Raw genomic sequence first — 15,813 nt, forward strand, 5'->3', positions numbered from 1 at the left:
CTACAGAAAGGGAAAGTTCCAACAGGGCAGGGTCAAGGCCTGCCTCAGCCGAAGAGGTGCACAAGGGCAAATAGTACACATCAAGCTCTTGAGGCTCCAAAGAGAATGTTCTATTTTCCCACCATAAAACATTGCTGTTGTTAACATTAATCTCTAACTGGCCTAATTAGTTTTATATATAATGCTGGAGAAGCATCCTTTCTCTAACAAGTAACTGAACTGTGGCCTGCCAAGATAAAGAATAACACACCATTCTTTTGAATATTTCTTTAATATTACATTTAAATATTCTCTTTAAATACAGCATTATCACAATGTAAAAGACCTAAAAGGCAAAAAAAAAAAAAAATTATTTTCAGAGAACCAGACAAGCTTTGGATTCACATTGAAAATACTACCTGTGTACAGTATGTGAGAAAGGAAATTGGAAAATAGTAAGAGTTGCAATGAGTCATTTCTTTCATCTAGGCCTAGACTGAGTGGGATTGAAGCTCTCTGCTTCTGTGGTCAGAGGCCTCGCTTTTCTAGCAACTGTGAGCTGTAGTTCTGTCCAACTCAGGTAGCACCAGAAACGAGATGGACTAGGTGGTAAAGAAGGCCTTTTGCTTGACAAGACAGTTAATGCTAAATGTTAATATTTAGCATTTAAAAGCTTGGGATCAGTGTGAGTCAGAATCGTAGAAGGGATGGACTTAGATTAGGAAACTAGTTTTTCAGAAAAATCAAATATCTTGGGGGTGGCAATGAGTTTGATAATTAGATTCAAATTCTTGGTTTGATCCCAGAGGCTAATGTGTCTCTTATTGAGCAGCTGGAACCCACTTCCTAGATTAGGCTGGAGCCTTCCTAAGGAGGGAATGTATAGAGCTCACTGCCCCTTCCAAAACAAACTTTCAGAAAGACTCTTCTCCAGAGTCAAATCCCCAGTAAAGCCTCAGTCTTGTATTTGAGGGGACCCATCTAAGGTGGGAGGGTGTAGCTCAGTCTGGGATAGCATCTAGATCTCAGGTACTTAAGACTCTCAACTCTGTTTTTTGAGGCTAGAGGATGGGGAGCGATAAGGACCTATGTACTTAATTAAGAACTCCCCCACAAAAGTAAAACCAAGCAAAAACAGGAACGAACAGGAGAGGCAGAATGGGTTAAAAGATGTACCTGTGTTAAGTACAAGGCCTTTCAGGCTCAGTTTAGGGATTTTATAGGTGAAATGCTGCTGCGACATACAAAAAGGTTGTTTTAAGATACCAGGGCCTTAATATCCCACCAGAAAAGGCTTTATGAGCAAGATAAGTAGGAACAGTTATCTCCCCCTCCAAAAAAGAAGTTTTTCTCTTTGTTCTTTCCCAGTTAGTAAACCATACCAGAAGTGAAGCATGGTACAAAGGATGCTAAAGAAGAGTGTTTTTCTCCTGATACTGCCTCCAATTGAAAACAGAGGCAAATAACTTTGCTAATAAAAAGAATTCAGTGTTCAATGGAGCACATCCTGGAACATAAGCTGGACATAAGAGGAACAGAAATCCCCCCTGATGGAGTGGCTATCCCACTCTGTAGACCTCAAAGGTTATAAGCAGAACTTGAATTCTTTGGAACCTGGGAGTTGTAGCAGCATTTCAGAATTGGTTTGGCTTCCGATTTTTATATATCAAGATGGAGGGTCCAATAAACACCTGCAGTTCTTGGGGGTGAACTGGAATAGTATAAGGACTCTCTAACCCTGTACATCCACAAAGGACCACGAGGGTAGATACAGAAAAAAAGAACAAAAACTAGTTGGTGACATTGAATTGCCACATCCTACTTTCCTTTAAAGCTCAAATCTCCCAAAGGGGGGGAAGAAAAACCTGGGTGAAAAAGCAAGCATGGCACAGATAAAGTCATCTTCTTTCCAGACAGCAGCCCATTCCTGCTGCCTCCTTTGGACACAGTTAATGCTCCACACATGCCTCCTGTGGATGTGTGAGCCCCAGCCTGACGCTGCCTGACACACACACAAGACTCAGGCTCTTGGTACCACACCCCCGGCCAATCTAGCTCTTTTTCTTCAAAGGAAAAAGGATGGAGGGGGAAAAGACAAATAGGCAAGTTTAACTCTAGTACCTAAGAAGATGAGAAAGAAACAATTCAAGTTACAGACCAGGAATCCCCAGTGTGGGGAACAGGTCAGAGAACACCAAAAACATGTCAAATATTAACTTATTTACCAAATAGGGGGCCAGGGAAGGCAGGTTAAATTTTGATAAATCCTCGAGGTTTTGTAATGAAGCAGAGACCCTTCTACCCCTTCCTCTAGGTTCGACCAGGTGACATTTCCAACTGTATTACTATGATCCACCAAAATAGGGTATCAGAACAACCATGGAGAAAAATGAGCCTGTTCCCCGCCTGGAGCGCAGGGAGAGAAGGGCCTTTGCCATGCTGTTCAAATTACTGTGTTCTGGTCCCTATATAAATAGCTGCTTGAATTACCCAGCTTCTCCTGTGAGATCCTAGTTCTTTGTTCCAATGGCCCAGAAAGCTCAGGGCAGCCTCCTGTGCCCCAGGACGCCGGAGCTGGTCTCCTTGGTTCTGTTTACCCTTTAAAAAATACTTGTACAAACAATCCTTTCCCACCCTTTCCCCAAAGACCCCAATAAAATAACATGGGAGCAGCAGCTGCTTCTACAGTTTTGTTTTGAAATGTGTTAGATAAAATAAGGGAATAAATAGAGACTGGGTAAGAGGCAGAACCTCCATCCCCGGGTCACACCACCAAAGGGAGTTCCAGGGAAGGGTCCTCAGGGCGCTGGTCCTCACTCTGCGGTGAGGTCTTCTCCACCACACAGCCCTCTGCATTGTCCGTGCGGAAGGGGAGGTTTGAGGGGGACCAAGAGGGGCGGAAGTCTTCGTTCTCAGGCTCCTCAGGGTGACAATCTTCGGGCACTAGTGCTTCTAGGGTGGATGTTTTCCCCACCTCTGATTTACAGAGGGCACTTGGGTCTGTGGGGCTACAAGCCACCAGTGAGGTAACGGGGAGAGAGAAGACATTGAGGTCCTTCTCCTTAGGGAAAGAGGGCGGGACTTCTTCTGTACTAGGCTCTCCTTTCACCCCCAGGACTGGCCTCTGCTCCACCTGATAATAGACCAGAGGCCCACTGTTCAAGTAGGATGGGTTGTTCACTGCTGAGGCAGTTGGATGGTCCGAGTTCTCGGCAAAACATAGGACGGAGGAGCCTGGGGGCAGCTGAGCCTGGATGAGAATGGGGGCCGTCAGGCCTGGGCACAGCTCTTCAGGAACAGCCAGGGGCTCCTCCAGGATGCACACACCCAGGCTCTCAATGCTAGAGTCCAGGCTGGCGCTAGAGCCGCTGGAGTCTTCCTCCGCCTTGAGCCGCTCCAGTTCCTCTGCACTCTGCAGGTGCATCACTGCTGTCTCGTTCTCAGCAATGAACTCCTGGAAGTCCTGTGTCTCAGAGCCCTGAGCTCCTGTCAGGCTGCAACTGGCAGCGGGAGAGGGCTCCTCGTCTGGTGCTGGCGGGCGGCTCACCTGCCGCTTGCTCTCTAGCTCCAGCTTCATGATGGTGTGGAGGTAATGAGTCCGGACTCGGATTGGATTAAATTCAATGCGTCCAGCCATGTTCCCACAGCCATCACGGGAACAGCCACATGGAAAGGACATGCGATCCACCTGAGGAGGGGACAAGGAGGTTGAGGCAAGATGAGACCAACAGACTGAACAATGGAGAGAAGAGACTGGCTGGCAAACACAGGCAGCTGGGATTTGAGGTATTCTTATAAGAAGAGAAACAACCGATTCAAAACTTGCAGCGTGAGCTCACAGAGCACTAGAAGGTAGTTATCACACCACTTGTGTTTTGATTCCAACACAGCCGATAATTAGTAGTGTGACCTCAAGAAAGTCATTTATCTCTCTAGGGCTTTGGTTTCCTTTTCTAAACAAAAAGTAGACAAAAATATGTCAAAGGGCCCTTGTAGTTAAAAAGTCCAGAGATGGCTCTCTGAATGCTGACGGTTCTGAGCAGAAGAAATTAATGTGCCTCAGAGATTTTTCCGGAACTTACTTGGTTTATTGAGAAAACAAGAGGCTGGGGCCCAAGCCTACTGCCTTCTGCAGTGACAGGCATGGGAGTGGAAGCAGAAGATCTAGGCAGTCCAAAGCAGTACATTCTAGGGAAACTAAGCAAGAGTATCTTAGTTTGCTAAGGTGCTATAATGAAGGTTCAAATAAAAGAATGGCCAGCTTTTCGCTACCTGCTTCATTTTCCACTGATGACTGACCAGTTTGGTTCTGAAGCAGTTACCAAGATAATTAACTTACAGACCAGGGATATCTGGAAAGAAGATGCTTTCTACCTCTTTATCTCCCTTTTGGATCCCAAAAAGGAAAAAAAAACCCACATACCAAAAATAAAAAATTAAAAACACAAGAAAGCTAGTAAGTATGTACAAATACACAATGTCTTCCTACGGTATCAACATAAAGAACTCCCCAATCCAGGTCTTAGGGATAGTCCAGGTCTTAGGACTGGTCTCAAGTGTGTGTGCAACAGACTGATTCATTATGGGACTTCAGTCTGAAAAGCAGTATTTGGCCAGATCTGCTACAGCTATTTGATACCTACCTAAAAATAAGAAAGAAAAAGTTGGTTAGGAGAAGTTCAACCACAAGGACTCAGCATCCACATCCTCAATATACAGGTTCCAGATAAATGTTTGTTTGGGAGACTACTGCTGTTTTTAGTTGAGCTGTGTCTTCCAAACTGTCCCTTGTCAGAAGGCCAGCTAGGGGATGATGCTTTCTACCTTTTAGGACACTATGGATTTAGGCTCTGCCAGTCCAAGTCTGATCCTGAATTAGAGGATCCCAGAACTATGTTAATTTTTACAAAACTGGAGTGGAGGTACTGTGAAGTACGTGTTTGCAAGATAAAATCTAAAGGCCTACCTCGTTTCTCTGCTTCCTTTACCTCAAGAAATCAGTCACTATTCAGGGAACAGCTACTAAATGTTAAACTTACTAACCCCTGTTCCTCCATCTGCTGACAGCTGCTGCTTATCACTTCTGAGGTGTAAAAGAGAAAAGATCATCAGTGTCTCCACAGCCTAAGAATCCTGTCATGCTCGTTTTCTTTGCTGGTGGAGGAGGGCTGTGGAAATGGGGAGTGTTTATAGTCACAGGCAATCCACCCGTGGATGGGCAGCCTCCAGGTTCACTGGCACCCAGACCACATCCCCCTGACTCTGGTGTAGATACACCATCTCAGGCCAAGTTGGACTGACCTGGCATTTAATCCCAGCTTGGCTACAGGCACACGCTTCTGGGTCACAATATAGTCGACAGTCACAACCACACTCTTCCCGAGAGAGGCGGATGGCTCGAAGTTCTTGCTTCTCCTCAGCATCGATGCGGTGGACCCCTGACGCCCTCAGCAGGGCCCGGCGCCGCTTAGTGGGCAGAGGCTGCAGGAAGAAGTAATCATCCACCTCCACATTTTCCACATCAATGTCTTCATCTGAAACATCGTCCAGTGTCAGGCCATCGGCCTCCACCGACTCCACTGTCCCATTCTTGGTCAGCTGCCAAGAGACAGGAAAGAAAGCTTAGCTTCTAGAGCATTGTCAGCACGCGCCTCCTCACAGTGCGCACCTAGAGCAGCACTGTCCCACCGGACCATCTGCAGTAAGGGAAATGTCCGTGCTAATGTAGTAACCACTAGCACGTGTGGCTACTGAGCACTGTAAATGTGGCTAGAGCAACCGAGAAACTGAATTTTTAATTTTATTTAATTTTAATTAAGTATAAAGAGCCACATATGGCTAGAGGCTACCACACTGGATAGTGTAGGTCAAGAGAATCTAGAGTAGAAAGACAAGATTTATGCAGCTCTAACACAAGGGACATCACCTTTCTAGATCAAAGTTTCTCAAAACCTCTGTCTCATCTTCTCTCCTAGAGGATAATCCATTCCAACAAATATACCCTCCACTCCCAGCCTTGTGTCCCTTAACTTCAGCTGACATGCCTTCAAACACAGGGAGGAAGGGGTAAGTCAATGGCTGGACGTTCCTTGGCTGTATAGATAACCTTGCAAAACACCATTCCATTTGTACCCAAAGGACCCAAAACCACCTTCTGGGAAGAAGAGTACATGAAAGTGTAGTACAAGGCTCCCAGGTCTTTGTCAATGAGCTGGAATCCCTACGGTGTGAATGATTACCTGGGCTTCGTTTTCTTGGGAGAACAAATAGGAGCAAATTATTAATGGCTATCAAAGAAAGCCCTTGCTTCCAACCCACGGCCAGTAGAAATGTATTCTTTCTCCTTCCCAATCCTTTTTTGACTTGAAAGCAAAGTCATATGTGAGGTAAGGTGCATTATATGATACTGAGTGTAATATCTACAGGCGGAAATCTGGGGTCTCTGGGCCAAGAGGGATAAAGAGCCAAGGAAGGGACTCTTAGTGGGAGGACAGGCTAAAGACAATCTGTGGCTGAATGAGTTTGGAAAACTCACTAGAGAATCCAAGTAAAGAAAACGAGGCCTCATAAGCCCCAGGGCTCTGGAAGCTACCAGCAGGATGAAAGCCAGGCTAGTGGAGGGTTTGGCTTATTTCATCAGCCAGCCCGAGTAATGCTGGTAAAGGAACAACTCCTGGGAGAGAGGTGATGCAATCGGCCTGGGTTCTAAGCTACACACCTGTTTTTTTGTTTGTTCGTTCTGGGGAAGGTGGTAGAGAAATGAGGAGACAAATAAAGTGGTGCTTCTGGGGTTCTCTCGTCTATTATTTCTGTTCCCAGCAGGCCAACTACAAGGGGCCTTTCCACAGACTCTGGGATTGCTCCTGTCTCTTTTATCAGGGTTGGCCTCCTAATCATCATTCCTCCTGCTGTCCTCTCAAAGGAGAGAGATTAGAGATGCAATAGAAAGAAACCCATGGAGCCATGAGGATTTAATGTCTTAGGATAGAGCTGGCATTTCAAGTGAGAAAAAGAATCTCCTAATCACTAAATGGTACTGGGACAACTGGATATTCTTTTGAAAAAAGTTATTAGATTCCCAATTCATACTCTTCATAATAAGTTCCATATATATAAAAGCCAAAAAAATTTAAAAAGTAATGTAAGTATTAGAAAAATTATAGGTAACTAAAGCTGCAGAGCACCAGCAGCTTTTTTCCCTTTTTTGGTGGCAGCCCAAAAGGAAAACAAATATTAGATGACATACAGGAGATGCCAAATTTTGATTTTGGAGACCAACTGCCTCCCCTATAGAATGCGGAAGACAAGAAAAATTTCTAAGAGTACACTGGACCTGGGAAGGGCAGAGGAAGGCGTTTCTCTTGACCTAGAAAGATTATTAGATGCCACGATTGCGGCTGCTCACCCAAACTGCTAGGAAGTAGGAATCCGCTATCTCAGCCTTGAGTTTGCCTGGCTTTGTCCCCACACCTCCTATATGGGAGGCCGTGGACCAGGATGGTATCCTGTTTTGACAGGCCACTCCTCTACCAGATTTAGGAGAGAGGTTTCTCCTAGGGAAAGAGAAGAAGGCCTTCACTGCAAATGATGAGAATGAGTGTTTATTTGCCCAGCTGTTGCTATAGCAGCAGGAAGGTGATAGGATCAGTGATGGAATTCCTCAGACAGAAGGGAAGCCCGAATGTCATTCTAGTTAGAAAAACAGGTGTAAGGCTTTAGGAGGCGGCTGAGGGAAGTAGACATAGCTCTCAAAGGGAGAAAGGAATGAGATCTAATTAGCCTGCATCCTCGGCCACCAGTTTTCCAACCCTACCGCATTCTGCTGTGTCTCATCAGGATTTCACCCACAACCCTGGAAATCACGCAGCCACCTGTTTTAATATGGGTCAGCTCCGGGCCCACAAGGAACTTGGCCAGGCCTACAGCAGCCTTTTCCAAATCTGGAACTAGGAATTCGGGGGGAAATTTTTGCGGACTGGTGGAAACTATGGCTATGGAGTGCCAAGCAGTGCTAAGCAGAGCAAATGGGTAGCTTATTATAAAGAGCCATCTGAGATGGGTCTTCCAGCCCTGCTCCCCTCCTACACTTGAAGAGCTGATGAGGCATCAGATGGAGGGCAGCCACAGTTATACAATCAAAACAACTATTTGGGAATGCTGTTGTTTACACACAAAAGACTATCACCTAGAGGCAATGGGGGTTATAGAAACAGCAGGATCCTTTCAGAAAATGTAAAAAATCCAAAACCTGTTCTGTGCATCAGGGCAATGGACAGTCTTTTGACAAAAAAACAAACACTGTGCCTCCTCAGATTCAAGGGGTGGCAGACTTGACTGTCTTAAGGAATTCACATTTTAAACTTTTTTTTTTTGGTGAGGAAGATTGGCCCTGAGCTAACGTCTGTGCTATTCTTCCTCTATTTTGTATGTGGGATGCCACCACAGTGTGGCTTGATGAGTGGTGTGTAGGTCCGCACCCAGGATCCAAACCCATGAACCCAGGGCTGCTGAAGCAGAGTGCACGAGTTTAATCACTCTGCCACAGGGCCAGCCCTACACATTTTAAACTTCAAAAAACTTTGGGTTTTTTAGGGGGCAAAGGTAGGGAATTCTAGGGAAGCCATTCTGCTATCTCTGGTAGACTCCCCACCAGAGACAAAAGAATGGTGTCTCAGACTGAGATTTGATTCCATTTCTGAGACTTTTCACAGAAAGATTTGGAATCTCGACATGCCAAGGGCAACAATCAAAAAAAAAAAAAAATCAGTAGACCTAGATGGTTCCCATTTCATCTTGGCACATGTGAAGCCCCAGACCCCGACCCCTCAGGCACCTTCATCTTCTTGGCATGGAGTTTCTCCTCCTTCAGGTGCTCCCGAAGAATCTCCCGATGATTCACCTCCTGCTCCTGAGCAAACTCACAGAGCGTATAGCTGCGCACAGAGTTGTGGCGCTGGGCCATGCCCAGAGAGCTGCCACCCTGGCTGGGCACACTGGTGAAACCCTGGCGCCGGGCAAAGTAGTATACGGTCACCTGGTCAAAGCGTACATTCTTCCTCCGCAGCTGCTTCTGCCGCTTCAGGATGGAGGTGGCTGAGAAGGGAGCACAGAGCAGTTTTACTAACCCCGAGGTGGCCTGTGTGGAGAACCAGTTCTTGCTCATCCATCTCGGCTCTCAATTCTTCTGCAAAGGTGCTCCCTGTACCTAGGGACCTTTCTAATTTTCAAATCATAAACGCACAGTTGGAAGGGACCTTGAACATCAGCTGGTCCACACCACTGCCTCCAGACTGACTCTACCCAAACAGATGACCAGAAAATCTATTTTTAGACATCAGCTGGGAAGAGGATCTCTAGGTAATCTTTTCAGGATGTAACAATCTATACAGCTTCACTGTCCAATACAGCAGCTACTAGCCACATGTGGCAATTTAAATTTAAGTTAATTAAAATGAAATAAAATTTAAGACTCAGCTCATCAGTTACACTAATCACGTTTCAAGTGCTCAATAGCCACGTACAGCTAATGGCTACCATAGTGGATGGTGCAGACACAGAACATTTCTATCATAGCGGAATAACAGAATCTGTTAGACAGCGTTGTATAGCAGGGGATAGCAAGCTTCTTCTGTAAAGGGCCAGACGGTAAATATTTTAGGCTTTGCAGGCCATAAGGGCTCTGCTGCAGCTACTCAACTCTGCCATTTTAGCATGAAAGCAATCAGACAATGGGTGTGGCTGTGTTCCAATAAACTTTATTTACAAAAACAGGCAGTGAGTCAGATTTGGCCCACAGGAAACCCCTGATCTATAGTATCAGAAGTTCTTTCCAAGAAACCAATTGAGCCATAAGAATTAAGAAATCTGGAGTTGCCCCAGTTGTCCACTAACTCACAAACCATAGCACAAGTAAAAAGTCAGCTAGAATATATCAGACTTAACTCTATGCTATTAGAGCAGTGAGGTCCTCCACAGAGCAAGGGTGAGCCAAGAGGGGGAAAGATTACGATCAAGGTCAAATCCCCAAGCTGAATAGAAGACGCTGTTAGGAGAGCTGCAATGGGCTCTGATGCTCTGTGCGGGGCGGGGGGGGGGGGGGGGGGGGGGGGGTGTTGGGATGGGGGGTTAGGGGGGCCGGCTATGAGTGTGAGTGAGCGTGGGTGGGGAGGGAGCGGCTCACTCACGTGTGAAGCTGGCAGTTGTGGGAGGATTGAGGCTGTCGCAGCTGTCAGCACTGTCACTGCTGGAGATCTCATCATCTGAGTTGGAAACTGATGAGCCCACATCCACATCATCAAACTTCCTCTTGAGACCCGAGCCCGTGAATGCATCCATTGGTTTCAAAGGGGTTTTCTTGGGGAGCCCACCACGTTGGCCCCAAAGCCCCTGCTCACCACCAATTAGCCAGGTGCATTAGGATTCTGCCCAGGGGAAAAGAGGAATCAGCATTCCTGTCCTCAGAAAGACCCCTCCCAAGTCTTTACCCAAGGCTCTCCAACTGAAGCAAGCGCCTGAGCCAGCACTGACGTCCAGTCTCTCGAGACTAGGTCATTTCTCTGCTTATTCTAGCCAACATTCTACTTTTATTTCCCCTCAGCCCCTCCAGGCTCAGTCACTCTTAGAATAATGAGATGAGTAACAGGAGCACCTTCCCAGTGGAGTGAAGGCCTCTGGTTCCAAGCCAGCTGGGCTCTAGCCTTCATTAGCCCCGGGATAACGGTAGCTGCTCTTCTGATCACACAGGAGAGCTCTCCATGAGGCCAGTAGGAGGGACTGGGGATCAAAGGCAGAATTAGGCTGTGCCTAAACCTAGACTGGATCCAATTATTTTTCCTGGTGAAAATATAGCTTGGCATTTCCCAAAGTGTATATATTAAATAAACTAGTTCCATGGATATTAATAGCTTTTGCATGGAAATAGGACTGCTGTGTCAAAATAGTTTACAAAATGCTTATGGGAGGACCTCTTAGAGGCTTTTAATATGCTAATGAGCATGGTGAAGGATGGGAGAAAACACAGAATACAAGGTTTTACACACCTGATTATGGAACCCTTTGTTTTCCAGAGTACCTTAGGGGGCAAATGACACTTTGGGAAATACTGTTCTAGGCTCTCAATTTCAAAGTACATCGACAGCCAGGGAAAGGCTTTATCCAGATCTTCACAAATGTAAAGTGTCTCAGCAGGCTCCTAAAAAGGTCAGATTAGGTTCTGAAGAAGGGACAGAAGATTAGAACCTACTCTGGCTTCAAAACCCAGAATCTTTCCCCATCTCATACTGCTCCAAAACACAGGGCTCGGCTGGTCTATCCTTAGCCTCTGTGCAAGGAAAACTTAGCTTTACAATCTTTGCCCTCCGTAAAGAGACCGACAAGGGGAAAACAAATAGCAAACGAAGTGACAATTTACTCTGGTTACATCAATATGGTAGGCAGTGTTTTCAACATGCTGCCACACAACCAAGGAGGCTGGGATGGTCCATTTTCCAGGTACACATCTTTCCCCTTCTCCATCTTTGGACCTAAATTCCCAAGGATATGAATCTGCTTGGCAGAAATGCTGTGAGAGCCAGAGCCACATGTGATGATACGAACCTCCCTGCTTTGCCTCAGTAATGCCAGAATCTCCCCAGACTATGATCTCACTAGTTGCTAATTATGCAGCAGGAATAACAACACTGCCCAGAAAGACAGGGCTGCATTACTGCAGAGCAGCTACCAGAATATACTGTGGTGTCAAGAGATGCCGGCTCCAGAGCTTTCTTTCTGGACTGTGTCTCCTGGAAGCACTAGGCCTGCTCTTGGCTCGGTTCTACACAGTCAACCAGACCTAATAAGTACTTTAGAAAGATACTTCCTAATCTATCTCACCAGATCTCATCAAAATTCTGCATTCAAGTCACAAGATGTACTTAGGAAACCTCAGCCATCACAGGTCTCAGACAAGCACATTCCTGAAATAAATTTGGCCAAGGGGGAAAAAAAATAATCAAGTGCTTGATAAGAATTGTAATTAAATTTAAAAATGAGCCCAAAGTATCAATTGTGTTCTTCAGGTTACCGAGCTTACCATCAGAGGTCACATTCCTAGGACATGGTAAAAATGAGGAGAGCCAAGGACCTTTTATGGGTTAAGATTTCAGCTGGGTTTAAAGACACCTATTAACTAACAATTTTCTCATTCATTCTATTACTGGGGTGGGAGGGGAACCTATGCAAGTGAGTACTTATGTGGATGGGATTTAAAAAAATAAGAATGTTGACCACTAAATCTCATTTTTCCTCCCCACTTAAAAACCTTATCAACCAGATGAAAACTCAGACTGAGCTGAAAATCTGCTTTCTCAGAAAGGGCGTGAGTCAAGCTTCAGTTTTAACTGAGGCCCAGGTGGCGGTGCTCCCAGGAAAGCGGCTCTCTCCTCAGCCTGGAAGCACTCAGGGCTTCATGATGGGAAGCAAATGTGCACTTCTGTTCTTTCTTCGGGTGTCCCTTTGCTTCTAAGAGTGTGGGTTCCCTTTGAATATTTCTCTTTAAGACCTGCAGGAGGTTGGGTCTGGTCCAAAACCATCTTTATTATCAAGAGTCTCCACTGTCTTAACCCAGTTGCCCTCAGGGCTATCATTTCTCTTTGGGTTACTTTTTGTGCACTCTACTGCAGCAAGGATTGCTGGCTGCTTGTTCCAGGCTCCTTCACCCTTTTTTTCTATGTCTTCCCCACTTGCACTTCTGGAATAGTGGTTTCTGGGCAATGACAGGAGGTAGGTAAGAACGAAAAAAAGATGTGAAACCTAGGAGAAAAAGATTTACTTTAAAATGCCTGAGAATAGGGGCTGGCCCCGTGGCCGAGTGGTTAAGTCTGTGCGCTCCGCTGCAGGCGGCGCAGTGTTTCGTTGGTTCGAATCCTGGGCACGGACATGGCACTGCTCGTCAAACCACGCTGAGGCAGCATCCCACATGCTACAACTAGAAGGACCCACAACGAAGAATATACAACTATGTACTGGGGGGCTTTGGGGAGAAAAAGGAAAAAATAAAATCTTTAAAAAAAAAAAAAATGCCTGAGAATAATCTATGGCTATATGTGTAAATAATGTGCACACTCTCTTAGCTCTCTTCACCCTACCCAGGATCTGTTAACATCACTTTCTCTGACAGTAACTCCATGATCTATTATAAAAACAAAAACGAAAACAAAACCCACAAAAAAACCAAACCATCAATTCTGTCCTGACAACGAATCTAAGTTTAAATTTCAAGCCAGCTCTCCCTGTCCAACTCTCTGGTGTGAACCTGACTCGTTAAAGATGTTCACTGGGCACCAAGAAACCTTCCACCCACTTTCACAGCGGCCCCAAGAGATCTTTCTCTGCAACAGCAACAACTAGAATAGTTCCACACTTTCCAATCTGTCAAACCAACCTCCTTTCAAACCATAATTAGAAACCAGTCATTCCCATCTTACTCAGCTATTCAGTGGTAGAGGATCAATGCCTGTGTTCAAGAGAAATACTTATAAGTTATATTCCCAGCACTTAAACCCTTCCAGCAATAATCGAGGTGAGACTGGCAATACAGGTCATAACTAACAGTTAACTGTCAAAATGACCAACTCAAACAACAAATGCTTTTGGAGAAAATAATGCAAACCTCTATAAAAGCTTTCAAATGCCAGTAAAATGAAAAGTCAGCTGACACTTTCTGGCTACATGCCTTACAGTCTCTTCTCAAGTGTTTCTAGCTGAACATTTCCCAAAGGTATAGGAAACAATTCAGATCCACAGTATATAGAAGATATTAGGCCAACACCAAATAAAATAGATCTACAGCATATGTGTATTTTAGTACTAGATCTAAGCCTTTTCAGGCCTGTGAGAATTCCCTTAACAACCCCAAAACACAAAAAACCAGCATACATGAGACTAGCAAAAGAGGGATGTCCCAATCCCCCAGCCCCAGTTTTGTGGATGCACATTACATTTGCAAATTTTAGGTAATAAAATCCTCTCTCTTAAATGAGTCTAAAAGAATAAGACAAGGTAGATCTCACAGGAGGAAGCTTCTCCACTCAACTGGAACCCAACCTTCTGCTAAAGGTCAAGGGACCAAAATCTCTAGTAAGGTCGTCAGGGCCACCATCTGTAGCTGCATTAGAGGAAGGAAGGCTTGCTGCTAAGTGTTACGATAAACCTGAATAAAATGACCTGTCATTGCTCCTTTTATAATATGTGGTTGATTCTCCAATACTGTGAATTTCATGGATCCATGTGTCCTTGTGATTACCAGGATCGTGAACTTATAAAGTGCTCAAGTGAAAACATCCTGTTTAAGTATTTCAAGGAAGCCCCCCTCCAACCCTCACTCCCTGGTTTTCACCCATTCACTCACACAAGGTTAGAATTTGGCTTTCTGTGTCTAAACTACCGTCATACAGAGGACACAAGATGTTTGTGGGAGAACTGGAACATGATGCTGCAGGAACCATGAACTCTCAAGGATATCCAGTCATTTATAACTCTGGCACACACCAACATCCTCCTGGCTTTGGAGATTTGCAAGATGGAAAGTCAGTAAAGAAAAGGAAAATTTGAATCAACTATGGATTTACCTTGAACTGAAAACAGCAGGACAAGGGGACACTGTGTTTCTCGGGAATAACTTCTAACATTTCATATTGAAGAACGGTTTGTGTGTCACACTGCCCCTCTAAACAACCCTTTAAAAGGATGAATCAAGACCATGGCACTAAAAGGGATGGATGGCAGTCAGCTGCGTGTTTGGGCCTGTGGAAAAAAATCAAGCTAGCAACCAGGGCAAGTGATGCTTTCGTTTTCCCACACAACGTCAGAAAAATGGGAGACATCAGGAACCTGAGCTGAAAGGACATGTCAAGTCACCAGTTCCCCTTAATGGACACCCCCGTTGAACCCATCTCTCTCTGATTCCTGCTAACATTCCCGCTCATTCCAATCGTCTGCAGCCCCTATCCAGCCTTCCCAGCCCTTCCTGCCTGCTACTCACAAATTCCCAACCACTCCTCCCACATTTTCCTCTATTCCTCCTCCCCTTCCTTCACTTCCCTCCATCCTACATCATCTCCACTCCATTCCGAACTCAGCCCTCATCTGCAATCCTGCCGGCTTCCAAGCCGCACATCGGTCTCCCTCGAGCTGCCCCCGCAGTCAGAGCCCGCGTCCTCCGTGCCCCTCGCTCCCACGCCTCTCCCGACTCTCCCTTCCCAGCGGCGCCCTGGCTCCCCGCCCCCCCGACCGCTCCCGTGCGAGCCTCCCTCATTTCTGACCCCTCCATCCGCGCGGCGCAGGGTTGATCGCTCCTCCAGAGCCGCCTGAGGACCGATCCCGAGAAAGGACGAGGCGGCACCCTCCGCCCCACACCCCCAGGCCCATTACCGGCCCCGCCGCAGCTGCCTCCTCCCGTGATGGTCTCTGCCGCCCCCGCTGCCGCCGCCGCCCTAGCCCGGGTGGGAAGGAGGGAGGAGAGAGCGAGTCCCGGGCCCGCGGCGACGGTCGGGGAGTTCCCAGGGCGGCAGGGCGGGGAGGGAGGGCGGGTGGGCAGGTCGGCCGGCAGGAGGCGGAGGGCGGGCGGCTCCGGCAACTTGGGCGCCCCCGGCAGCAGCCACCCAGAACCGCCCCGGCTCCGGCTAACAATAGGATCCGGCCGCAGCGCTCTGGCTCTTATAGGCGCCGGCACGTCCTGACCGAGCCCGGAGGCAGGCTGGGAAATGGAGTCTGCGTGCGGGCCCCACGCCCAGCGGCATGCCGGGAGTTGGAGGCTGAGACCGGCACAAAGCCGAAACTCGCCGAAAAGCGGGCTCA

General features: G+C 46.6%; 1 protein-coding gene across 8 annotated transcripts; it reads right to left on the minus strand.

Moving 5' to 3' along the window:
* Positions 1-252: 252 nt before the first annotated feature.
* Positions 253-15,758, minus strand: CSRNP2 (cysteine and serine rich nuclear protein 2). Of its 8 annotated transcripts, none has more exons than XM_070271428.1 (7): positions 15,388-15,709; positions 14,366-14,519; positions 10,628-10,752; positions 10,164-10,400; positions 8,813-9,072; positions 5,281-5,577; positions 253-3,667 (listed from the first exon to the last, which is right to left on the minus strand). In XM_070271428.1, the coding sequence occupies exons 4-7, from the start codon at positions 10,312-10,314 to the stop codon at positions 2,744-2,746; spliced, it is 1,632 nt and encodes a 543-aa protein (XP_070127529.1). In that variant the 5' UTR covers positions 10,315-10,400; positions 10,628-10,752; positions 14,366-14,519; positions 15,388-15,709; the 3' UTR covers positions 253-2,743. The 8 variants fall into 8 exon arrangements, with proteins under 8 accessions (XP_070127529.1, XP_070127528.1, XP_070127526.1 ...); XM_070271427.1 differs by lacking the exon at positions 14,366-14,519 and adding an exon at positions 14,586-14,760 and having other exon boundaries at positions 15,279-15,646; XM_070271425.1 differs by lacking the exons at positions 10,628-10,752; positions 14,366-14,519 and adding an exon at positions 14,586-14,760 and having other exon boundaries at positions 15,388-15,721.
* Positions 15,759-15,813: the final 55 nt, after the last annotated feature.

This window comes from Equus caballus, chromosome 6, assembly GCF_041296265.1.
Source record: "Equus caballus isolate H_3958 breed thoroughbred chromosome 6, TB-T2T, whole genome shotgun sequence".
In the NCBI taxonomy this organism is placed as follows: Eukaryota; Metazoa; Chordata; class Mammalia; order Perissodactyla; family Equidae; genus Equus; species Equus caballus.